The sequence below is a fragment of the Podarcis muralis genome, chromosome 6, assembly GCF_964188315.1.
Source record: "Podarcis muralis chromosome 6, rPodMur119.hap1.1, whole genome shotgun sequence".
NCBI classification, from domain to species: domain Eukaryota; kingdom Metazoa; phylum Chordata; class Lepidosauria; order Squamata; family Lacertidae; genus Podarcis; species Podarcis muralis.
The window spans coordinates 14,408,245-14,435,129 of NC_135660.1; the positions used below are offsets into that span (position 1 = coordinate 14,408,245).

General features: G+C 46.6%; 1 protein-coding gene across 1 annotated transcript; it reads right to left on the reverse strand.

The window, feature by feature from the left end:
- Window positions 1-16,801: 16,801 nt before the first annotated feature.
- On the reverse strand, window positions 16,802-26,650 carry LOC144327946 (uncharacterized). Its single transcript, XM_077929771.1, has one exon. The coding sequence runs from the start codon at window positions 25,103-25,105 to the stop codon at window positions 23,177-23,179; it is 1,929 nt and encodes a 642-aa protein (XP_077785897.1). The 5' UTR covers window positions 25,106-26,650; the 3' UTR covers window positions 16,802-23,176.
- Window positions 26,651-26,885: the final 235 nt, after the last annotated feature.

Consider the following 26,885-nt stretch of genomic DNA (forward strand, 5'->3'; position numbering starts at 1 on the left):
AGCCCAACAGACCGGACCAGATCGGGGCACGAATCGGGCCCAACAGACCGGACCAGCTCAACCACTTGCACCAACCCACTGGACCTCCGAACTTGTTCCGCCAACCGACCAGACCGACCAACCCCCGATTCGTCTTAGACTCCGTAAAACAACTCCGCTTTTGACAGCTCGGCAGTTTGACAGCTCCGCTTTTGACAGCCCGGCAGTTTGACAGCTCCGCTTTTGACAGCTCGGCAGTTTGACAGCTCCGCTTTTGACAGCCCGGCAGTTTGACAGCTCCGCTTTTGACAGCCTCACAGTTTGACAGCACCGCTTTAGACTACGTTGAAACCTCATCACGATGACAACCGCCATACTCATTTTCTCCATCCTGACCACAACCTCAGCCTTTTCTCGACACGCCATAACCACTCATGCCTCCTGCCCAGGATTACAAATGGAATACAAATACCTTGACTATGGGATTGTGGATATGGTAAAAAAGGGTACTCCAGACCGCATCGGAGATTTCGACTTCTGCTTACCTGAGACCCGCGTTCTCCTTCGCCATTGCATACTACCAACCCTTACCAATCACCAAACCTGGGAACTTTTTATCCGCTCACCCTCTTACACACCACTAGGCAAATTCGTCCTCACCAAAGATGATTCGTGGAACCGTGCCCATTGCTTCAATGGTTCATATGTGCTCTTCTCTGATGGCACCCCTCAAAGGACCCTAAACTGGACACTCCTAGACAATGGTGGCGCTGAGTCCGTTTACACGGACAAGAATCACGCCACAAACCAAATAATACACGGATTCTACTGCCAACGAGTGGACTCTGCTCCTCGTCAGACCATCCTGCAAGGAATTTGCCTCCGAAGGTACTGCTGCGTCTGGGACATCGGACTCGCTTCCGATTGGGACGGGAAAGCGTACCTTGAAGGCTGGCACCACTCAGTTCCTCCACCGACAGAATGGGACACTACCGGACCCCAAAGGTGCGGAGGACTCACCACAAACCTCACCTATCTGATGCGACAAGATCCGCTTCACCCCGCTGGCACGGCACCACGGCAAAAGGGGGAACTGTCAGTATCCGAAAACCCCCAGAATAATGACCTTTTATCTACCTGGCACTCAAACACCTACGTTAAATTAATTTCTCAAATCGCACAACAAACAACAACCAACGAATGCTGGATCTGCGCCAATGCTCCCGCACATCTTCACAGTGGCATACCATTTCTGGGAGTGCCCCTCACCCTACAACAACATCTCTCTGCGGACGTGCGATCCTGGAACCTCACCGCCGTGAACCTGACCCACCAGTACATCTACCTGACTGGACCCACTACAGGTGATCTCTGCCGAAGGTTCAGCGGAAGCGACAAAGTCATTGGCGAAAGCACCTGTAAGTACACCATTGACATTGCTTTAAATGGCAGGATCACCCTGTGGCACCAAGGCAACCCCTCCATCCACCCCAGTTTGGTAGCTGCTTGGAGGCGCGTTATGACTTTACCCACCTCCTGGACCCCCTCCCCGGTCTCCCAATGCTTTTTCCGCACCTTCCTTACCGGTCGCATTGACTCATGTTTACAAGGGTTGTTCTGGGTTTGTGGCCACCGTGGCTACGTCTGGGCTAGCCCCCACTCCCGTGGCGCTTGTTACCTCGGCCTCATCCTCCCAGGAATCCGGGTCACCCAAGAACTGCCCCTCGGGAGAAGGCGAAATAAGAGGGCAAAGGACTTGTCACAGCTCTCCGATGTAGCTGCCAATAGCGAAACATACGGCTGGGCTCTTTTTCCCGCGTACGGAGCCGGCTCTAACCATGTCGATATACTCAAATTAACGGACATCTTGTTAAATTTCATGGAGGAGTCTAACGCAGCTACTCAGTCTATCCTGACGGAACTTACGGAGGTCCGTCAGACTGCGATACAGAACCGCCTTGCTTTGGACTATGTTCTCGCCTCGACTGGAGGCGTATGTGCCCTCGTCGGAACCGAGTGTTGCACACACGTATCCGACCAAACCCTTAACATCACCGGACACTTAAACAATATCCATAAACTGGCCGACGGACTCAAGGACATTCAGCACGAAGGGCTTTCAGACATACAGCTGTGGAACTGGCTGCCTGGGTCAGGCTGGATAAAACAACTCCTAGGGAACGGACTCCTGATCCTCATCACTGTAACCATCTGCATCGCTGTTTTCTGCTGCGCGATCCACTGCTTCCCAGTGTGCTGTCAGACCTGCGGACCTTGCCTTCCCACCCCTCGTCAGCGGTCGGCTACCACTTATGGATTACCAACACCAGGAACTCGGCCACCCCTCGTTGAACTGACACCCCTGGAAAACCACTGCAATCTGGACACTAGGTATGACATGTCGAACTTTTATTGACTTATGCGGAGAGAAGGATTGCGCGGTCTGCCTACCTTCGCAATCTTATCTCCGAAGGGGGGAACTGTCACCGGAAATCACCCCCCCCCTTGTACACTCGTGTCGCATAAGCACCACACTCACACCTACACGCACCCCCCCTTTACTCAACCAGGGATGACCCTTTAGAGGGCTGTCTCCTAAAAGCCTTCCGTAGATAAGGAAGCGCTAACCTGTCATTTTCCCTTCGACTCTCCGTGCCGCCCTATCTTTATTATGGGTAGACCGGACGACTGAACTCCAGGTCAACCAGCAACCGCGTTAACCAATCAGCGTTACCGAACAGCGCCCCTTGCGGCGGCTACGCTGGTACTGCAGGCTGCAAGCGTCTGCTCCCTCACCTTTTGACAGCTCTCAATCGATTGTTTCCGAGTTCACTGAACCGTGACTGACCTAATCAAAATGTTACAAGTTGTTTCCGAAAAGGAAAAGTGCTTTGAACTTCAGTGACTGTGTTCTTTATAAATTCACCAAAAATCAGCCGTACTATGGATTCTCACCGGACCACTTTTATTACGCTCCATATGACAAGGACTATCAAAGGGGGGTGGACTGGGGTTGGCCGGCCATAATCCCTGAACCGTGCAGTCACGTACCAAGCTGCCCTTCTCCGGATGGCGGGGCAGCCTTGATGGCCCTCGGGAGGGCCCAGACGGTATGCCATCAGAAACACAATAAACTGCTTATGGGAGTGTATTCCACCCGACTCCGAATAAAGGACCCTGGCCGGATCCCCCTCAGGGGGTAGGAAGACTTCGCCCTTTCCTTTGTTTCTGTAAATGACTTGTGAGGAGGGGGCAGAGGAGGTCACTGCCAGGTGACCGGCTGCTCAGATTACCTAGGAAACTCCTCCTCGACTCCTCCTGTTCATTAATAAAATTATGATGTAGATATGATGTAATTCTGTGGGTGTAGTCAAGGGGATTAGTGGTTAATAAAAGTTAGGGTCTTCCATTGTTCGGGGCTTCCATCTTGCTTCACTTCGTGGACGGTGGGAGCCCTGTCGCGACAGTTTTTCCTTAATAAAGACCAAGCCTACTGGCTGCTGTTTTGCTCTAACTTGCTCTGGTCGGTGTCTTTGTTTGTCCAAGAGAGCCCTCGGATTGTCCGGTAACATAACTAAGGTCATCAGAGGAGGCTGTGTGTAGTATTGTGAGTCCAATTATGTGGCACTCCTTTCCTGTTGAGGCTCCATCTCTACTGAAATTCCAGTGCCGACTGAAGCCTTTAAAAAAAAATATTGCAGCAGGCATTTTAGGTTTGATTGCATGGTTTTAACCTACTTTTATCTTTTGTCCTGTATCTCTGCAAACCACTTAAGAGACTATCATACCTTGAAGTAGATCACAGCGCTTCTTTACATATTAAAAAGCAACAACCCAAAACTCTTACCCCCAGCTACTTTACACATAAAAAAGCCAAACCTCTACCCCCAAGAAGGGTAGAGACAGACAAAGACTGGCTTGAACAACACATTCCTTTCTTAGTCAGATTGCTGGCTAATAGCCCAGGATCTTTGGTTGATATTTCAACTGTGAGAGCTAATGATTAGGAGATGGCCTCCTCAAGAATGAGGAAATCTCTCTGTTTTCAAATGAAATACTCACCTGAGCTTGGAGTAGCACTGACCCAAGACATTTTGCTGCTGAGGAACAGGGCAAGATGGTGTCCTTTCCCCATTTCTGTGTACTGAAGCAAACCGGACTTACAGATCAATATTACTTCAACGGTGGCAACAGCACAGCCTCCCCTAGGCTAGTTTAGGGGCAGCAGAGCAGGGTGTGTGGTATGGTCAAGGGACTCTGGAAGAAGGGACACACATCTTCTCCCCTGAGGCCACCACCTCTCTCTGCATAATGGTAGGGCCAGGATTGCCCTATACCCATCCTTCAGAGAGGAGGGGTCAGTTGTGTAATGAGAAACAGCACTGGGCAGTTTTGAAAGCCCAGAGGCAGGGAGAGATGTCAGTCGGCGAAAGGTGACTATTACATCACTTTAAACAGTTGTGCTTCTCCCAGAGGATCCTGGGAGGTGAAAGGTGATATAGAAAAAATAGGGGTGGTTGGCTTTTGCTGCCCAGCTCCCCAAGGGACTGAGTCCCCCATGATCGGTCAGAGATGAATGGATGGAGACAGAATGTAGTGAAAACAAGGCAGATCTTTATTTTTCTGTTGCAACAGAGTTCCCTCGCCTCCAGAACCAGAACCCAGAACCAGGAAGAAACATCTCTTTTAAAGATTTGCATTTTGGTGTGGAGAAGAAGCACATCCCCTCTATAACAAAGGACCCCTGGGTATTTAAATCCAGTCAAAGGCAACTATAGAGTTTGGCGCTTATTTCGCTTTTCAGGCTGAGGGAGCCAGCGTTTGTCCACCGACAGCTTTCTGGGTCATGTGGCCAGCATGACTAAAACGCCACTGATGCACAGAGGATGAGTGCCAGAGTGCACAAAAATGCTGTTTACCTTCCCGCTGGAGCGGTATCTATTTATCTACTTGTGCTGGTGTGCTTTCGAACTGCTAGGTTGGCAGAAGCTGGGACAGATCAACAGGAGCTCACCCCATCACATGTATTTGAATCGCCGACCTTCTGATCAGCAAACCCAAGAAGCTCAGTGGTTTAGACCACAGCACCACCTGCATCCCAGATGCTAGGAACTGTAGTTTGGTAAGGGTCATCAGAGTTGCTAGGAGAGGCTAATTCTCCTCACAGAGCTACAATTTCCAGAGTTCCCAGAGAAGAGGAATAATTGAATGTTAAACCACACTGTGAGGGGAACAGGAGTCTCCTAACAATATGTCAGCAGCAGAGGCTGGAGCTATGTTACGCAAACTCTCCACCCCCTCACAAGTAAATAATAATAATAATAATAATAATAATAATAAATTATTTATACCCCACCCATCTGGCTGGGTTTCCCCAGCCAACCAAATATTAAAAACAATACAGCGTCAGACATTAAAAACTTCCCTAAACAGGGCTGCCTTCAGTTGTCTTTTAAAAGTAAAATAGTTGTTTATTGCCTTGACATCTTGTGGGAGGGCGTTCCACAGGACAGGCACCACTACCCAGAAGACCCTCTGCCTGGTTCCCTGTAACCTCACTTCTCGCAGTGAGGGAACTGCCAGAAGGCCCTCGACGCTGGACCTCAGTGTCTGGGCAGAACGATGTGGGTGGACTTGTCTAAGGCCATGCAAGGAATCTATGTCAAGGGTAGGATTTGAACCTGGTTCCCCTTTAGACCAACTCAAAAAGCATCCACGCTAACTCTCATTAGAGAAAGACCCTTCATATCTCATATTTTATGAGCATTGCCATTTTAAATATGCTGAAGATGCATGTCGCACTTTCTTGCCCTGATCTTTGACACCTGAGGAGGGGGTGGACCCACCCTATTATTGCACCTATATTTTTGATTAAAACTGTTTTTAGTGGCGCTGTGGGTTAAACCACAGAGCCTAGGACTTGCCAACCAGAAGGTTGGCGGTTCGAATCCCCGCAATGGGGTGAGCTCCCGCTGCTCGGTCCCTGCTCCTGCCAACCTAGCAGTTCGAAAGCACGAAGTGCAAGTAGATCAATAGGTACCACTCCAGCGGGAAGGTAAACTACGTTTCCATGCACTGCTCTGGTTCTCCAGAAGTGGCTTAGTCATGCTGGCCAATTGACCCGGATGCTGTACGCCGGCTCCCTCGGCCAATAAAGCGAGATGAGCGCCGCAACCCCAGAGTCGGCCACGACTGGACCTAATGGTCAGGGGTCCCTTTACCTTTTAACCTGCCCAGGGACCTAACTGTGAAAGGTGGGTGAGAAATAACAAGAACATGCAACAATCTTGAAGTTTCTTATGCATGCTTCTTGCTTCCGATATCAATAAAAATCTCTACTAAAGAAGAGCCTCAGATTCTTTAAACAATTTAAAGACCCTCAGCCCCCTTTATAGGACCATTACCCTCCCAGGATACTCTGTTAACTGTGGTCAACCTTGAACAAAGGAACTTCAAAAGACAACTTGCCTAACTACAGACTGGGAAAACGATCGCAGTTGCCTATTAGTGGTGATTCACGAACCTCGGGATGCCCACAACTCAGAACAACCACTTTATGTCTACAAAAGCTGACGCCATGATAAATTTATTAGTCTTTAAGGTGCCCCAAGGCTCTTTGGACGTTTCCAGACCGCCACTGTTTTGGGGTGAGATTCACAAAGGGGGAAATGCAGGTTGCACAGTTAAAGTTGATTTGGCACTCTTGCTCAAGAAACCTGCTCCCCGCAACCCCCCCCAAAAAAATCCCAGACTTTTTGTAATAAGGGAAGTGGGGAAATGCGTTGGAAAGTGTGGGTTAACAATTGCTTGACCCACAAGCAAAGGATGAGGGGCATAGTTCAGTAGTAGAGCATCTACTTTCCATGCGGAGGATCCTAAATATAATTCCAGTATCTCCAGCTATCCTCAGTCTCTGCAGAGCTGCTGCCTACCAGTGTAAACAATACTGCCCTAGATGGACCAATGTTCTGACAGTCTAAGGCTGTCCTAAATCAGAATGAAGTACGGTAAATAGCCAACTGGGATCAACCTCCCCACAAACTTTGTGGAAATTGATCAGGGTGAATGCTCAATAAACAGGTTGTCCGCAAGCGACCTCTATTACTTTATCTTTTGTTTGTAGCCTCTGGTTTACACAAAGAATTTGCTGAATGTAGCCTCTGTTTGCTTGGGCTCTAAGCTCGCAAGGAGGGAAACAAAGTTAAGATTAGAGTCATTCCAGTCTTTGGGGCTGTGGATATAAATAACTGACAATGCACAAGATAGTAAGTGCTTCTGATTGCTCAGGACATGTCAACAGACTCATCCTCCACAATTTCAGCATTTGGTATGTTTCTAAACTTACACAAACGGGGTTTTTTTTTGGTGAGGTAGGGCATTTCTCTTGCTTCCTAATAGTCGTAGCGCGGGGAATAAGGAGTTTACACCAGCTGCTTTCATTTCTTGGGCGTTAAAGCAGTGGCTTATTTTTTCCTTCTTCGAAAGAGGTAGTCGAGTTAGTCCGTTGCAGCAAAAACAAATGTGCCTGCCAACTTTAGGATAACAGTTCATGCATCAAGATGAAGGGGAGACTGGTTCATCCAAGCCTGAGCTATGATAAATCTGTTTGCCTAAGATGCCAGCGGAGTCTTTGATGTTCTTTTCTCCAAAGGTGCAAAGTGGACTCAGCAGGGAGCGGGGATGCACACCTCTTCAATTAAATGTCATAAAACATTGTCTACAGCTAATCTCAACCTCACACTTAAATGCAACATGAATGTTGATACGTTTGTGGGCACATGCGCTAAACCCTGTCTGTGGTGCCTACCCCTTTACCTCAAATAATGAGACAAGAGACCAGAGTATGGATTCAAATTGGCCACAACTTTATTGAGCTTCAGAAGTGTGAAACTTGGCACAGGCCTTGGAAGGTAACCCTCTCAGCCCGCCTGGCCAGTGGCGTAGCGTGGGGGGTGCAGGGGGGGCCGGCCGCACCGGGCGCAACATCTGGGGTTAGGGCAAATCCACAGGTTAGGGGGCGCAAATCCACGGGTTAGGGGGCGCAAATTACTTGCCTTGCCCCGGGTGCTGACAACCCACGCTACGCCACTGGCCCTGGCTGAGGATATGCAGGCAGATGAGGTCCAGTGAGAGGGGACTGTACTGGAAAGAAGAAAACCAAAAGAGGCTTGGACAACGGGGTCAGCCTCTCTTTTTTGACCTTAGCCCCACCCCTGGCTGGCCATCCATTGTCCTCCCTGGCCAAGGGTGGGTCAAAGGCCGGCCCAGGCAGGTGGGTGGCACCCGCCCAGGTGAGTCCCACTCGGTGCCTCAAACCCTGCCCACCTGTGGGGAAGGGAGGGTGGAAGTTACCTTAAACCACGACTCAGAAGCGCAGATTGTTCGGTTCCCTAAACTCTCTCCAGCATGACGACAACAGAGCTAAAATGCTAAAGCACAAAATGAACTCAGGCTTGCTAGAAAGGTTAAAAGCAACAAAAAAGGCTTTTATGGGTATGTTCGTAGCAAAAGGAAGAACAAAGAAACAGTGGGGTCACTCAGAGGAGAAGATGGTGAAATGCAAACAGGGGACACAGAAAGGGCTGAACTCCTCAATGCCTTCTTTGCCTCAGTCTTCTCCGATAAAGAAAACAATGCCCGACCTGAAGAATTTGGAGCAAATGATTCAGCAGAGAAAACACAGCCCAGAATAACTAAGGCGATAGTACAAGAATACCAAAGGGTGCTCATCAATGGTTCCTCTTCATCCTGGAGAAGAGTGACTAGTGGGGTGCCACAGGGTTCTGTCTTGGGCCCGGTCTTATTCAACATCTTTATCAACGACTTGGATGATGGACTCAAGGGCATCCTGATCAAATTTGCAGATGACACCAAACTGGGAGGGGTGGCTAACACCCCAGAGGACAGGATCACACTTCAAAACGACCTTGACAGATTAGAGAACTGCGCCAAAACAAACAAGATGAACTTTAACAGGGAGAAATGTAAAGTATTGCACTTGGGCAAAAAAAATGAGAGGCACAAATACAAGATGGGGGACACCTGGCTTGAGAGCAGTACATGTGAAAAGGATCTAGGAGTCTTGGTTGACCACAAACTTGACATGAGCCAACAGTGTGACGCGGCAGCTAAAAAAGCCAATGCAATTCTGGGCTGCATCAATAGGAGTATAGCATCTAGATCAAGGGAAGTAATAGTGCCACTGTATTCTGCTCTGGTCAGACCTCACCTGGAGTACTGTGTCCAGTTCTGGGCAACACAGTTCAAGAAGGACACTGACAAACTGGAACGTGTCCAGAGGAGGGCAACCAAAATGGTCAAAGGCCTGGAAACGATGCTTTATGAGGAACGGCTAAGGGAGCTGGGCATGTTTAGCCTGGAGAAGAGGAGGTTAAGGGGTGATATGATAGCCATGTTCAAATATATAAAAGGATGTCACATAGAGGAGGGAGAAAGGTTGTTTTCTGCTGCTCCAGAGAAGTGGACACGGAGCAATGGATCCAAACTACAAGAAAGAAGATTCCACCTAAACATTAGGAAGAACTTCCTGACAGTAAGAGCTGTTCGACAGTGGAATTTGCTGCCAAGGAGTGTGGTGGAGTCTCCGTCTTTGGAGGTCTTTAAGCAGAGGCTTGACAACCATATGTCAGGAGTGCTCTGATGGTGTTTCCTTCTTGGCAGGGGGTTGGACTCGATGGCACTTGTGGTCTCTTCCAACTCTATGATTCTATGATTCTATGATTCTATGGTTCAGATGTAAACCTCTTAGATCATCAGTACCAGTATTATGGTAGTGAGAGCCAGTGTTGCATAGTGGTTAGAGTGTCAGACTAGGACCCAGGAGACCAGGGTTCAAATCCCCACTCGGCTGTGAAGCTCACTAGGTGACTTTGGTCTAGTCACTGCTTCTCAGCCTAACTCACAGGATGGTTGTTGGGATTAAATGAGAAAGGGGGGGAAACCATATACTGTATACAGTGGAACCTTGTGTTACATACCGTCCTCCTTACAAACACTTCGGGTAATGAGCTCCGCTAACCCGGAAGTAGATGCCCCTTGTTGCGAACGTTGCCCCGGGATGCAAGTGGAAGTCGCGTGCCAGCGGCGCGGCAGCAGCGGGAGGTTCAAGTGCGCCTCATGTATTTTGATTATATATATTGTGGTTTTTATGTTGATCTTTTCTGTGAACCGCCCTGAGACCTCCGGGTATAGGGCTGTATATAAATTCAATAAATGATGATGATGATGATGTTTGCATTTTCTATGTATGTCATATATGTTTTGATGCAACCCATCCTTTATCCTTTATGATCTGTTGCCATTAATGTTATATTTTTCTGTACTGGAAAATTTCTAACCAATATATGGTGTCGTATGCCCATTGGCCATCCAATCCAAAACATCAGAAGGGGGGGGGGGATGAGGTTGGGGAAGGCTGGTTGTGTGTGTTCAATGCATGTATTTAATAAATGTTGTGAGTCACGTAGAAGAAGCTGTTTGTAATCAGCTAAATAAGTAACATATGCTTGCGCTTTTATCCCTTCCTTATTCTAAGGAGCTCAAGGTGGCATGAAATCTTCTCAACACTCAGCAACCCTGTGAGATAGGCTAAGCAAAGAGAGAGTGTCTGGTCTGAGCCACACAGGGAGCTTTGCGGCTGATCTAGGATTTGAACCTCAATCTCTCTTTCTTTTTTATTTTATTTTTACTTTACAATGTTGTTATTGTCCTTCACCAGATCTTAGCCTATTGCAGTACAGTGGTACCTCAGGTTACAGACGCTTCAGGTTACAGGCGCTTCAGGTTACAGACTCCGCTAACTCAGAAATAATACCTTGGGTTAAGAACTTTGCTTCACGATGAGAACAGAAATGGTGCAGCGACGCAGCAGCAGGAGGCCTCATTTGCTAAAGTAGTACCTCAGGTTAAGAACAGTTTCAGGTTAAGAACGGACCTCCAGAACGAATTAAATACGTAACCAGAGGTACCACTGTATTTGTAATAATGGATTCCAAATGTATCATTCAATATGTCCATAGCAAGTCTGTGTTTATATATGCAAGTTGTTCATATGTCGCAAGTTTGTATAAGTCTTCAATCCAATCATAGAAGGGAACTGCTTTTTAATTTTTCCAATTCATCAGTATTTGCGTTTTTTGCTGTGGTGAGGGCATGGAGAGTCCACTCCTATTGTCCTTTTGTAAGGTTCCATGTGCTGGGTATATAATTCAAGAGGATATTTTGCTCTGTAAATGTAAGGTTGTTCCGTACAGTTCTGTTGATGGTTTCAGTTACCTTCCGCCAAAAATCTTTCAATACAGGACAATGAAAAAACATATGTTTTAGAGAAGCATTAGCCCTATTGCATCTCCAGCAGTTAGATACCTTAGATAACCCTTTTTTAAACAAACGTAATGGGGACCTGTATTTTCTAAATAAGCCTCAGTTTAAGATCCAGAGAGACCCTTGTTATAGCAGTTAATGGGTTTGAACCTCAATCTAAGGCAGGGATGGGGAACCTACAGCCTTCCAGCTGCTGCTGAACTATAGCATCAGAGCATCATAGAACTGTAGAGTTGGAAGGGACCCCAAGGGTCATCTAGTCCAACCCCCTGCAATGCAGGAATCTCAGCTAAAGCATCCATGACAGACGGCCATCCAACCAACCTCTGCTTAAAAACCTCCAAAGAAGGTTGGACCCTTGACTGTGGCGGATGGAGCTGACGGGAGCTGAAGGCCATAGGATTCCCCACTCCAACCTGAGGCTATACTTCTCAGATAGATCCCCAATATAAGGCTGCTTTTGTTTGATGCCACCCTTAAAAAGGTCTCAAATGGTGGTGTCAGCTGGCCATAAATAAAGTACTGGGGCCTGCTCCTCTGCCTTCGAAGGAAGCTTGCTACACAGAAAGAAGCGGGTGAAAGAAAGTTTTTATATCAAGGAGCTGCTTCACATAACCACATACTCCTTGCTGCACTGTTTAATGCACATTCATGCTGCAGGGGCCAATTTAAAAGTTATCCATCCCAGTTCAAAGGGAGGTCACGGAAGCTCTCTCCCCGTTTTGTTCCATTCTCCCCACCTCTCTCCTTGCCCTTCATACTTCCCTTTTATTTTGCAAATGGGTATAGTCTCCTTAAAATGGCATCTTGAGGATAAAACCTAGACATCTTTCAGCTCTAACTGCCTCAGGAAGCTCTGGGGGAGGGAATTAGCAGCACAAGGAGGGAAATATTGTCAACGCATAATGATATTTTGTTTTGTACATCTGCCACCGTTATTCCGCTAACTGGCGTTTTCTAATTTAATTCTGGGAGCCAAAGGCTGGAGATAATTGCCCTTCCTTCCGGTGCTTCTTCTGCCTGTAATATAAATCAAAGAAAGTGCATGCTCTGAATTGGGGTCCTGAACCAAGAGATCATTGAGAAGACGTTTCATTTGCTAAGGGCCTTGCCAAAATAAATGGTGTGCAGCTGGACAGAAAGGTAAGCCTGGATATTGATGAGAACAAGGGTAATGAAGTCAAATGTGTCACAGACAGACTGTTGGGGGCATCCATCTCTCCCTCTTGCCACCGCCACAAGCTCAGCGTATACTAGAAATATGAAATCGCTTGAAAATGCTTCAGGATCATAAAAACCACATGCCCACAAGATTAAAGGTTCTTGTCACTGATACTGTGAAGTCCACGTTCATAAACGTTCTTCCTCCACTGGTGGAGGGGGGCGGGAAGTAGCTGTTTAGAAGGATATACAAGCCAACAGTCCAAGATCTGGCTGGTTATTCCAAATAAACACAGGACTTTTCTCTTGTCCTTCCTCTTGGCATTTTCCCAGAAGAAGAACATTCTCTGTCTGTGTACACATCGCTGTTCCCACCGCTTGGAAACACGCTGGCATTTGAAGCCATGAGCACATGACGTTAGCCACAATCCATATCTCTCCTGTGGTTTCTTGAGAAATGTTGCCGTTCGATGCATTTTCCCAAGAAACCAACTTCCATCTACTTTGAAAACATAGGTCACATACACCTCACAGCGAAGCTGAGGTGTGCGCATTTGAAGTCACTGTTGTGCTTGTGCAAGTGACAGCTTCGTGAAGAGTTTCTTAGATTTCCACATGTGCCTCCAGCATGCTGGGGGACCATTGGAACAGCCAAAGGAAAAAGGCCTGGAAGATCTGGAAATAGTAGCTGGGCAGGTGCCCCAGAAATGATGTTCCAATAGGAAGGGGCAGCAAAGGAGACCGGACAGACATTTCTAGGGTCAAAAAGAGTAATGGAGAGAAGGTGACTGACATTTGGGGATGGTTTGTGTGCCTTAAACAGCTGCATGACAAGCAGAAATCCAGGAGGTGACACTCTCCATATTGCAGTGTCAAATCACCACCTAGAATCAAAGAATTGTAGAGTTGGAAGGGACCCTAAGAGTCATCTAGTCCAACCCCAGTGCAGGTATCTCAGATCAAGTATCCAAGACAGATGGCCATCCAACCACTGCATAGAAACCTCCAGTGAGGCAGAGTACTTCTTCTTCTTCTTCTTTGGTGATCACTCGTAGCTGAGTAAGATTGCCTTCCATAAACATGGTCTTCACAGTGAGTCCGTAAGTGACTGTGGAGGCCAATTCTGGATCCACACATCCTTCCACAGTGGGGATATAGGTTTCTGGGTGGGAGTTGATCATGGTGTGGATTTGCCAAGCGTGCCTTCCTCTTAGCGCGTTTCTCTCTTGCGCCCTGAGTTTGAGTGTCTTCAAAGCCCATGACACCTTTGGTAAAAGCCAGAGGTCAGCATACTTTTTCAGCAGGGGGCCGGTCCACTGTACCTCAAACCTTGTGGGGGGCCGGACTATATTTTGAAGGGGGGGGGGAAATGAACGAATTCCTATGCCCCACAAATAACCCAGAGATGCATTTTAAATAAAAGCACACATTCTACTCATGTAAAAACACACTGATTCCCAGACCGTCTGCGGGCCGGATTTGGAAGGCAATTGGGTCAGATCCGGCCCCCGGGCCTTAGTTTGCCTACCCATGGAAAAGGCTATTCTTCAACCTCCTGAGGGAGTCCGTTCTACTGTCAATCAGCTCTTGCTCACCAGCTTAAATCACGTTCAGGAAACTGCTGTAGCAGGTCAACTGGTCAGTCTAGCCCAAAATTTATTACTTCGCTGGGAGTTAATCTCCAGAGTCTCAAGCAGAGAGACCATCCTTTAATGGAATATGCCAGCTTTCCCATCCTTTAATGGAATATGCCAGTGACTGAATCTGTGGGCGAAGCAGATGTCCTACCTCTCAGCTACACTTCCTATGGGAGAGGATCATAGCTGTGTGTGGTACATCTGCTTTGAATGCAGGAGGTTTCAGGCTTAATCTTCAGGCAGGGCTGAGATTATCACCCTGTCTGAAACCCTGAAAAGCTACTGCCCGTCAGTGTCAAAAATACTGTACTGGACCAGACGGACCCATGATCTGACTCAGAACGAGTGTCAGTTCAAGTCACCGCTTCTTCCTTATCAACATTCAGCACTGGGTGTTGCTGCCTCAGTAGCCAAAAGGCTACTTCCATCACCCACATGGAAGAAGGAAGTCTTAGCAGGCTTGAGGATGCAATGTTTGCCGAAGTGTTTGCAGAAATAATTTAAAAAAATAAACGTCAGAAAGAATACGTAAGGGAGGAGAACCCGCGATGGTTGCAGTGAGCATGGAATAATGATTCACCTTAGAAGGAATGGGAAACAAAAAAGAATAGGGAATGGAATGGAAGACAGGAGTGCCTGGTGTGCTCTGGTCCATGGGGTCACGAAAAGTTGGACTCGACTAAACGACATAGCTCGGGACGGGGGTGGCGCTGTGGGTAAAAGCCTCTGCGCCTAGGGCTTGCCGATCGAAAGGTCGGCGGTTTGAATCCCCGCGGCGGGGTGCGCTCCCATTGCTCGGTCCCAGCGCCTGCCAACCTAGCAGTTCGAAAGCACTCCCGGGTGCAAGTAGATAAATAGGGACCGCTTACTGGCGGGAAGGTAAACGGTGTTTACGTGTTTTTGGACTACAATTCCCATCATCCCTCGCTAGCAAGACCAGTGGTCAAGGATGATGCTTGCCAGATGCAGCTTTGTCACGCTGGCCACGTGACCCGGAAGTGTCTCCGGACAGCGCTGGCCCCCGGCCTCTTAAGTGAGATGGGCGCACAACCCTAGAGTCTGGCAAGACTGGCCCGTACGGGCAGGGGTACCTTTACCTTTACCTTTTAAACGACATAGCTGTCAACTTTCAGATTTGAAAATAAGGGATCAGCAGCCTCGAAAATAAGGGATCAGCAGCCTCACCTGTCCAGTCTACAGGATATCTAACAATCCGGGATAGCAGCAGGAAGCAGTGGGAAATGGCGTTGGAATAAGGGAATTTCCCGCAAAAAAAGGGAAGGTTGACAGCTATGCTAAACAACACCAACAACAAATCAACATAGGACATGGCTGGCTGATTAGAAAACTTAACACACTGCATTCTGCAACATTTTATTCCCATACCTGTTTGTTTAGCTTAGATTTATATGACATTTCCCCATATTGGACTAGTTCCTGGTTATGGGGAAGTGTGCAAGCACATTCTGGGAAATACACATTAAAGTCTCCTTCACACTTTGCCCCTCAGGGTGAAAGGTGGGGCCAGCTCCAATTCTTCCTACATGCTTGATAATGCCTGAAGAGAGCTTCTGTTGTTATAAAAAGAGCTTAACTGCTGCCAGAGGCTGGGCAAGCAAGTTCTTGAAAGATCAACAGTGGAGCTGAGACAAAACAAAACACCTATTCAAAATATACCTTGATTCCAGTTATAAGGAAATGATGTTATTGCTTCATCAAGTTGTCATTCCAGAGTTTTATTGGCCTGTACAGACTTCAGATACTCCTCAACTGCCTTTTTGAGATAATTGCTAGCTGCTGCAGTAAAACAATCTCAGTCTTTGATAGCGATCATTACAGGTTAAAGGCCTTCAGCATATCTGAACCCATTAAGTTAACTCAGTTTCCTTGATCAGAAGTTGCAAACCTACCATATTTTTCAGTGTATAAGACGAGGTTATTTTATTTTAAAATTATGCTAAAAATTTGGGGTCATCTTATACCCGGATAGTGGAGAGGTGGGATGGGCGATTGGTGGCTGCCGCGAGCAGGAGATTGTCAGTGGCGTTTTTGTGGGTGATTGGTGGGTACGGCAAGGTCCACTGGCTATTGGCTGCTGCAGCAATTGGGTGTGTGATTGGTGCTTGCTTTCATTGAGCATGCAGACGACTGGTTGCTTCGTCGATGTGCGTGCGATTGGCTGTGCCAGACCTGGAGGTGTGCGATTTTCAGCAACCCCTCTGAAAAAGCTCAATATGTCTGGGCAATCCCCCACCCCCACAAAAAAGCTCTGCAACTGTGTGCAATCCCCCCACAAAAATGCGCAACAACCCTGGGCAATCTCCCCCCCATTTTCTCAATTTGGAATCCCAAAAAAGAGAGGGCGTCTTATACATGGGGGTGGGTTATACAGTGGTACCTCTAGTTACGTACTTAATTCGTTCTGGAGGTCCATTCTTAACCTGAAACTGTTCTTAACTAGAGGCGTGCTTTCGCTAATGGGGCCTCTTGCTGCCGCTGCGGCGCCGGCACACGATTTCCGTTCTCATCCTGGGCCAAAGTTCTCAACTTGAAGTAACTCTTCTAGGTTAGCGGAGTTTGTAACCTGAAGCGTTTGTAACCTGAGGTGTTTGTAATTCGAGGTACTGTAGCACCCTGCTTGTGGTTAACGCTTAGCTGGAATGAAATATTCAACGCAGCAATAGAGAAATTAAAATAATAATTTATTTGTCAGACAAATAAATGAGAGGCACAGTGGTATATGGTTACCAAGCTCTGGCCTGCCTCCTGCCATTATGGCCAGCACTTATATTCCCTCAGCCCAGCACCCTTGCTCCTCCTTTGGCTGCATCTGTCCAATCAGCCTGGTTGAAATTCCTATTGGCTGCCTGCTATATCCAATCACAAAAGATACACCCATTTCCTATTACCTTTTATGGGAGACAGAGAGCTATATTTTCTTCTATTTATAAATGGCAAACAAGTAGCCATTAACCTCTACAAGGCACCTTAATTACCAGATAACCTTTGGCCCCTCTTTCCCTATTCCCTACAAACCAGATGGTTTTTAATCTCATTTTAAACAGAGGCTCGGCCACCATATGTCAGGAGCGCTCCGATGGTGCTTCCTGCCCGGCAGGGTCTGTAGTCTCTTCCAACTCCATGATTCCATGACTCCATGAAATAAGAATCTAACATAAGAATCTAAATTTCTAAATCCTTTGCATAATTACATTTAAGCCAATATATTTAATACATAACATATATAGTTTTTTTTTATAAGCAAAGACGTTCACAGTAAGAAAAAACTTAAAAACACTTTCTTCAGAGAGAAGCCCCCCTTTCCCTAGCCACTTGCTGTTTCCATTAGCTCCTGCCGTTTGTCCTATTTGTGGCACAATACTCTTACTATTTACCAGCTTAATTGTGTTTTTGCAACTTGATTATTCTGTAATTTGTAAGTTCAGTGACCTTGCTTCTCAGCCTTTTTATGACCGCAATAAACCAATAAACCAAAGGGGCCCTCTTTAAGATGAGCACATCTGCCGATGCACTCACTGCCTGGCACGAGAGATGCTGCCTGGCATGAGAGATACAGATATTTTAAAATATATTTTAAGCTCATTTTAAGAATACAGGTATCTGATCAAAATATAAGCCAATATAAACCTTGATTAAAAATGCAGTCTATATTCAGATGCCTCATTCCCCCCTTTCAAGCTCAAGGACCTTCATACCAAGTGTCCTTGATAGCTTGACCTTCATCATATTCCTGAGGTAAAGCTCTGTATAGGGCCATGATATGAGGTAGAGTTTCATTTGAAACCATCTTGCTAATTGTACTTCTAAAACATGAAATGATACATGGCATCATACATAAAACCATTACCACTACTGTCAAGAAAAACAAGCAAGACAATAGTATCCCTTTGAGTCCTGTGACATTAGGTAACCAATTGGTGAGCCATCCCATATCCCATCCTTCCCATGTTTGTACTGGTACATGTGCTATATTCTCCATCTTTGTAGCCAACACACGGATTGCCTCACCATTATCAGAAATGTTAAAGCAACAGGCATTCCCTGTCAAGTTCAAGACTCCACATAGGCCTCCCTGCCTGGCAAGTACATAATCCATTCCCATTTTCAGCTGCAAAATGGCGGCTCTACTTTCATCCAACTGTTGTGCAATAAGTCTCAAACTCTGGGCCGTTGCATTGGTTACAAGTTCCACTACTGCTTGCAATCGAATTATTCTGTTTAGATTATAAATAGGATCCCGTGCCCCTTGTATGAGCTCACCAGGATTCCAGGAGGCAGGATCATAATAGGCTATAATGCGCTCTGGCGGCCAATCATCAGTACCGCTCCAACTTTGGGTACTTCCTCCTGCTATACGAGAAATATCAGCATTCCTTCGTGTTCGCTTGGCCGAACTAGTGGGCATAATCCACATTGGTGGTAATACCCATCCCAGGAAACAAGTCCCACTCCATTTGGAAGGGAGTTTCTTGTATGCCCATTCTCCACATATCCACCACAACCATCGGGTCTGAGGTTTTTGGTACGTGGAGTACAGAAGGCGAAATATCAAAAGAGGTAGAGAGTTCACAGTGCAGTATGTTAGATTGCCTTTTTCTGTCACAGTTATGTTCCATACCGCTTTCCATGCATGAATAAAAGGAGGTGCACAGGGCAAGGTATTCCGAGTTCGATAGGTAGTACCGTGTGCCCAGGTATGACTATTCTTAATATAATCCCAAGTATAGTGACAATGAGAAGAGCCTATCATGGTAGAATCAGCTGCATCTGATGATTTATGTACACAGAATTCCCCTTGTACAGGTATAACTCGTAATGGTTTAGTTGAGTTCCATCCGGGGAAATTCTGTATTTCTGTTTGGTGTGGCATTTCGCTTACCATACCAATGGCATCTAATGGTATCGGTAATAAGGGCATACCTCCCTCTGAATCATCTGGCCCAAGAGAGCAAACAAGGCAATTGGTCCTATTTGCAACATTGGCTACCATTTCAGCTAAACCTACCCACATATTGTGGTCATGGCTGAATCCATATTTAGCAAATTTGGTCAGATTCAAGGACCCTTCCCCTTCCCAAGGGATCAGGATTAATAATAAAATCATGTTGATGTCTAGCATATGCATTCCTTCCACAAAAGATTACCTTATTGTGATAGCAAATAAATATTAGTCCCAATATAATTCCCCCAGTGACAGAAATGGGGAACCACCAAGACCAAAACATATATCCCGAGGATCCCCAATGAGTAATATCTCTGATAATTGTTCCACAAGGGGGGGCAGTCAATCAATTGTATAAGAGAATCTTCCCTTTCACAATCACTGGTTCAGATGCTCCTCAAGCTTCAGGCGTGCGCAGGTCAGCCAGCTTCCAGGTTGTGGCTGCAGCAGGCCGGTCGTCTAATGTTGCCCGTGACCTAGCCCGTTCCCGGTAGGGCTAGATACAGGGGTTTTTGGAGAGAGTCAGTTTTAAAGGATTAGAGGGGTCACCTTTGCACGTCCAACTGCCTTCGGACTTCTTCAAACGGGAGTGATGAATCCAGGGGGTCACCTCAGCTACCTTCACCGCTGTTGGAGTAGAGAGCAAGACGGTGTAAGGTCCACGCCACTTAGGTGCAAGTGGATCACGTTTCCACTCTTTCACCCATACGCTATCGCCAGCCTGGAACTGATGAATCGGCTCGGCAATGCTGCACGGCGTGCGCTCGAGGACCCACCTGTTAAGAGAAACAAAAACACGGGAGAGAGATTGCACTTGTCCCTGTGTCACATGGTCTCCTATTTGTTTAAGATCAGCTGGAATATCCTGAACAAAGGAGGGCGGTCTCCCATACAGGAGCTCAAAAGGTGACAACTTAAGTCTTTTTGTGGGTGCACACCGAACACGAAACAGTGTTATGGGTAACACATCTACCCATCCCAATCCCGTTTCCTGGGTTAATTTTGCCAATTGGGTTTTCAGAGTCCGATTCATTCTTTCAGTTTTCCCTGAACTCTGAGGCCTATAGGCTGCATGCAGTCTCCATTTCACTTGTAGGACTCAACATACTTCTTGTACTACTTGATCAATGAACGCTGGCCCATTATCACTTCCAATGCATCTAGGTAACCCAAACCTCGGGATCAATTCAGTGAGGAGTCTCTTAGTTACCTCTCGTGCCTTTTCAGTTCGGGTGGGAAAAGCTTCAACCCATCCGGTAAGAGTGTCTACAAACACAAGGAGATACTTGAATCCCTTAGAAGGGACCAGCTCTGTGAAGTCCACAATTAGACTTTCCATGGGGACATATCCCACATGTTGGATTCCAGGAGGTTGTACCGGTCCCTGCCTGGGATTGTTTTTAGCACAAAGAACACATTTCTGTGAAATGCAAGTTGCTAATTGTGATAGGTTAATAATATACAACTTCCGACTGAGACTCTCTCTGGTTGCAGTACCGCCAAGGTGAGTAGATTCATGATAATTTCTTACAATTGTGCCTGCTAGATGATGAGGTACATAAATCCTATTGTCCGGCAGGATCATCCAACCGTCCTTCACAACTGCTCCTTCCTGTTCAGCCCACTTCCTCTCTTCTGGGGTATAGTGAGGTTTAACTTCTTCTGGAACTACCTCTGGTATGAGGGCTGCTATAAATCCTCCCACAGGCTTTTGGGCTGCCTCTCGGGCTGCTTTGTCAGCCGCATGATTTCCTCTGGTTATTGGATCCCTTCCTCGTCCATGACCTTTGCAATGCATTACAGCAATCTGTTCTGGAGCCCATACTGCTTCTAACAGGATTTCTACTTCAGGTCCATATTTCAAGGCCTTCCCGTGGGCTCCTATTAGACCTCTTTCTTTCCATAGAGCTCCATGTGCATGCAGGGTTAAGAAGGCATATTTAGAATCAGTATAGATGTTTGCCTTACATCCGGCTGCCAATTGCAGAGCTCTAGTTAAACCTATAAGTTCAGCTTTTTGTGCTGAGGTGCCAGCAGGCAAAGCTTCAGCTTCCACAACTTCCTCATTGGTGACCACAGCATATCCTGCTCGTCTGGCACCTTCATGCAGGTAACTGCTACCATCAGTATAATATACAACATCTGGATTTTTCAATGGTTCATCTTTCAGATCGGGTCTACTGGAATAAACTTCATCCATTATTTGAAGACAATCATGTGATTCATCATCATCTACCTCTGGTAGGGGCAGCAAAGTCGCTGGATTGAGCATATTCACTACTCGTAGATGAATCCTGGGATTTTCACACAATAGGCCTTGGTATCTAGCCATCCTTGGGTTCGTTAGCCAATAACTACCCTTATATTCCATGAGTGTCAGAACAGCATGAGGTACATTCACATACATCGTCTGGCCGAAGGTAAATTTATCAGCTTCTTTGACAAGGCTTGCAGTGGCCGCTACTGCCCTTAGGCATGGAGGCCATCCTTTTGCTACTGAGTCCAATTGTTTTGACAAATAAGCTACTGGACGGTTCCAACTTCCTAATCTCTGGGTCAGGACTGCCGCTGCAATCCCATTCTGTTCATGTACATACAGCTGAAAGGGTTTTTCCGAATTAGGCAGTCCAAGGGCTGGGGCCTCCATAAGTCGTTGTTTGATAACTAAAAAGGCTTGTTGCTGCTCAGGTCCCCATACGAATGGGTCCTTTTCTGCACCTCGAGTGCTTTCATGTAAGGGCTTGGCCAGACTGCTGAAATCAGGTATCCATAGTCTACAAAACCCTGCTGTTCCCAGGAATCCTCTAAGTTGTTTCCTTGTGGTAGGTTCCTTGATAAGGCAAATAGCTTCTTTCCTCTCTGGTCTCAATGCTCGTTGTTGGTGTGAGATGTCAAAGCCCAAATATTTGACCTTTTCTAAACATAACTGTGCCTTTTTCTGGGAAACTCGGTAGCCAGCTTGCCAGAGCAAGTGGAGCAGTTCCTCTGTCCCTTCTTTACAGGTATCAAAATCCTTTGCTGCTAGTATAAGGTCATCTACATATTGCAGAACCACCTTTTCTCCAGGTATTGAGGGGTAACTTGTTAGATCCTTCGCCAAGGCAGTGCCAAATAAAGTTGGGGAATTTTTGAATCCCTGGGGCAATCTTGTCCAGGTTAGCTGGCCTTTTGTTCCTGTTAAAGGGTCTTCCCACTGGAAGGCAAATATAGGTTGGCTCTGTGGTGCCAGCCGGCAACAGAAGAATGCATCTTTCAAGTCCAATACAGTAAAAAATGTTGCTTCTGGTGGGATCAAACTCAGCAAGGTATATGGGTTTGGTACATTTGGGTGCAAGGTCTCGATAGCCTGGTTTACGAGCCTCAAGTCCTGTACTGGCCTGTATTCATCTGTCCCAGGTTTCCGAACAGGCAAAAGGGGTGTGTTCCATTCTGATTGGCAGGGCTTAAGCAGACCATATTTTAATAGGCGGTCCAAATGTTTCTGGATGCCCTCTGCTGCTCGCCGGGGTAAAGGATATTGCTTTACAGATACAGGGGTCGCCATAGGTTTTAAGGTTACTACAATTGGAGCTATATTCTTGGCCATTCCTGGTGGGCTATTTTCGGCCCATACTCCTGGTGGCACCTGTAGGGTTCGGAGGAGCTTGTTTAATTCTGTATCCAATGTGGGTTGGACTTGCAAGGCTGACATTAGGCGCCATGATTGTTCCTTAGGTACTGAGAGGGTAATTATTCCTGCTGCCTTTGATGGCAGTTTCATTTCTGGACCTCGAGGAGTGAAGGTGATTTGGGCCTGCAGTTTGGACAGCATATCTCTACCTAAGAGAGGTATTGGACACTCAGGTATATACAAAAACTGATGGGTTAAACGATGTCCCCCAATCTGGCATTCCAAAGGTTGGAGGAAAGACCTCTTAGCTGACTGACCAGTGGCACTTTTAATGACTACACTTTTGGATGCCTTTTTCTGCAATAGTTCTGGGAGTACTGAGTATTCAGCCCCAGTATCAATCATAAAGTCTATTAAATGGCTCCCTAATTGAATCGTGACCGTGGGCTCCTGGAAGCCTAACTTTATGGAGTCCGGTCGTTCCTAGTCTTGGGTAAAATCCTCCTCTGCCAGTCCAATGAAATTGTCTCTACTCTGTCCTTGTCCAGGTCTCTGATATCTTCCATTTCGGATCATTCCCCGTCCCCGTCCCTGGTTTCTTGGGCCGGAGCCTGGGCCTGGGCCTGGGCCTGGGCCTGGGCGTACTTCTTCCAACCTCAGGGGTTCAGGACACTCCCGCTTCCAATGACCCTCCTTCTTGCAATTCGCACATTGATTCCTTCCCAGTGGTGGATTCCTTCCCCGCCCTCTTCCTCCATTTAAGGGGCGGTAGTCTTGCTTCACTGCTGTGGCTAGCATTACCATCTTTTCCTTCTGCCACTTCTTCTTCTCTTGCTTCTCAGCCTCATCCCTATTCCGATAAACTCGGCGTGCAATGGCCATAATTTGGCTCATCAGCATCCCTTCCCATCCTTCTGATTTCTGAATTTTCTTACGAATGTCAGAAGCGCACTGGGCCACAAAAGTAGCAGTAATCATTCTACTGTTTTCAGGGGCTTCAGGGTCAAAAGGAGTCCATATACGATAGGCTTCCTGCAGCCTCTCTAAAAAGTCTCCCGGACTCTCATTTGGTTTCTGTTCTACTTCTGAGACTTTAGACATATTAGTGGGTTTTTGGCACGCCCTGCGGATACCTTGCACAAGCGTCTGGCGGTAGGTGGTAAGCCTGGCCAGGTGAATTGCATTGTTTGGATCCCAATTAGGATCTTCCAAGGGAAAGTTGTCTTGGAGATGACGGTCAATATTAAAAATATTTCCCACTCTGGCCTGCTCACGCAAATATATCTGTGCCTTTTCAATTATGTCTCTTCTTTCCTCAGTGGTGAAAAGAGTATTCAGGAGCTGGCGACAATCTGTCCAAGTAGGACTATGAGTATTTACTATTGAAGTCACCAAGTCCATCATAGCCTGAGGTTTTTCTGCAAAAGATGGGGTGTGTGTTTTCCAATTCATCAGATCCGTAGTTGTGAATGGAATGTACTGGAGGGTCGAAGTTCGAGGTGGCCGTGGTCCGAGTTGCCCATTAACCAGCACAGGCTCCTCAAGTGCATCAAATACTCTTCTAAGAGGGGCTACTACGTGACCTTTCTCTTCACTTTGCTCTAGGGGCCTCAAATCATAGGGGATGGTATTTGTCCCAAGGCGTTCTTTTAGCAGCTTAATACGCCTGGCTGTATTGCTTGCTGACCGATTAAGGTCTCCCTGTAACTTCTGTAATAATTCTCTAGGACTTGGATGTACAGGGGTTTGGGGTAGGCAATCAGTTGTTCCACTAAAAGAGACTGTAGATGGAGTTCTACTGGGACTCACAGATGGAATAACCACTTCTGCTTGGGCTTCATTATAGGACTCCAATGCCTCCTGAAGATATTTATCATAATCTATCAAGGAGTCAAGTTCTGTGTCTCTACCCCCATTATTCGTTCCACTTTCTTGCCTTGGGGTTACAACTGGTGGAGGGTTTGGATTAGGCTCCCTTCGATGTGGAGCATAGGGTGGAGGTGGAAGCACCTCTTCCTCTGGTCCCTCAAAAATGGGTTTGAGTTTATTTGGCAAGATTCCTTTCCTAGCTTCGGCTTTTACAGCCAATAATTTGCATCGTTGGACTTTGCATTCCCTTATCCATGGAGGATTTTTATTTAATGTGCTCAGCCAGGAATCTATATATGAAAATTGTTCTGGGCACCCTCCAGTTTCTTTGGTGATGTTAGACCAAAGTTTGCTTACTAAATTTATATCAAAAGTTCCCTGAGATGGCCATCCAGTATTTTGTTTCGGCCACTCTAATTCACATAACGTTCTCAAGCGCTCTGGCGTCATTTTGACTCCATATGCCCCTGAGAAGGCTTTCTTAAAATTATTTAACATACATTCAAGAGGTGTATTTCCCCCCTTTGAACCCCCAACTCCCATTGTATGGCCCTGTGAAGTATCCACTCAGTCACTCACACACACGCTTCGTGGGGTTTCTTGCCCAGATGGAGTCGCCTCACTGGGAACCGAAGTACTACCCACTCCACACTCAGGTCAGCTACAGATTGCTCTGTACTTTCTCACACATACAATGCGCAAGATACTTCACCACACTCTACCTCCCATTCTTCCCTTTTCCCCCACCAGACCACCATCTGATATACCCAACCACCTAGCGTACTCAGTTCCCACTTACTGAGACGCAGAAGTTTGATCAAGACTTCTCTTCCTCCCAATTAATTGGAGGGCCAAAAATCCCTTTGTGCACTTACCCTTGGTTGGTTCCGTTTCCCCCCGGTCCGTCGCCGCCAGTGAGCAGGGTATCAGACAGACGAGACTGCTGCGTTCCCCTGGAAAAAATTTTCCCATGCGCGCTGGGTAGGCAATCAGTTGTCTTCTCTCTTGTACCCTGTCCAATAGGGCGAAGGGGCTGCGTTCCAGCAGACCACTTATCCGAGTCACAGGCGCACCATAAAATGTAGCACCCTGCTTGTGGTTAACGCTTAGCTGGAATGAAATATTCAACGCAGCAATAGAGAAATTAAAATAATAATTTATTTGTCAGACAAATAAATGAGAGGCACAGTGGTATATGGTTACCAAGCTCTGGCCTGCCTCCTGCCATTATGGCCAGCACTTATATTCCCTCAGCCCAGCACCCTTGCTCCTCCTTTGGCTGCATCTGTCCAATCAGCCTGGTTGAAATTCCTATTGGCTGCCTGCTATATCCAATCACAAAAGATACACCCATTTCCTATTACCTTTTATGGGAGACAGAGAGCTATATTTTCTTCTATTTATAAATGGCAAACAAGTAGCCATTAACCTCTACAAGGCACCTTAATTACCAGATAACCTTTGGCCCCTCTTTCCCTATTCCCTACAAACCAGATGGTTTTTAATCTCATTTTAAACAGAGGCTCGGCCACCATATGTCAGGAGCGCTCCGATGGTGCTTCCTGCCCGGCAGGGTCTGTAGTCTCTTCCAACTCCATGATTCCATGACTCCATGAAATAAGAATCTAACATAAGAATCTAAATTTCTAAATCCTTTGCATAATTACATTTAAGCCAATATATTTAATACATAACATATATAGTTTTTTTTTATAAGCAAAGACGTTCACAGTAAGAAAAAACTTAAAAACACTTTCTTCAGAGAGAAGCCCCCCTTTCCCTAGCCAGTTGCTGTTTCCATTAGCTCCTGCCGTTTGTCCTATTTGTGGCACAATACTCTTACTATTTACCAGCTTAATTGTGTTTTTGCAACTTGATTATTCTGTAATTTGTAAGTTCAGTGACCTTGCTTCTCAGCCTTTTTATGACCGCAATAAACCAATAAACCAAAGGGGCCCTCTTTAAGATGAGCACATCTGCCGATGCACTCACTGCCTGGCACGAGAGATGCTGCCTGGCATGAGAGATACAGATATTTTAAAATATATTTTAAGCTCATTTTAAGAATACAGGTATCTGATCAAAATATAAGCCAATATAAACCTTGATTAAAAATGCAGTCTATATTCAGATGCCTCAGTACCACTGTACAGTGGTACCTCGGGTTACATATACTTCAGGTTGCATACGCTTCAGGTTACACACTCCGCTAACCCAGAAATAGTGCTTCAGGTTAAGAACTTTGCTTCAGGATAAGAACAGAAATTGTGCTCTGGTGGTGCAGCGGCAGTAGGAGGCCCCATTAGCTAAAGTGGTGCTTCAG

What these genes read in the sequence shown, in the direction of transcription:
- LOC144327946 (XM_077929771.1), bottom strand. Translation starts at nt 25,105, where the DNA reads ATGGGAGTTGGGGGTTCAAAGGGGGGAAATACACCTCTTGAATGTATG.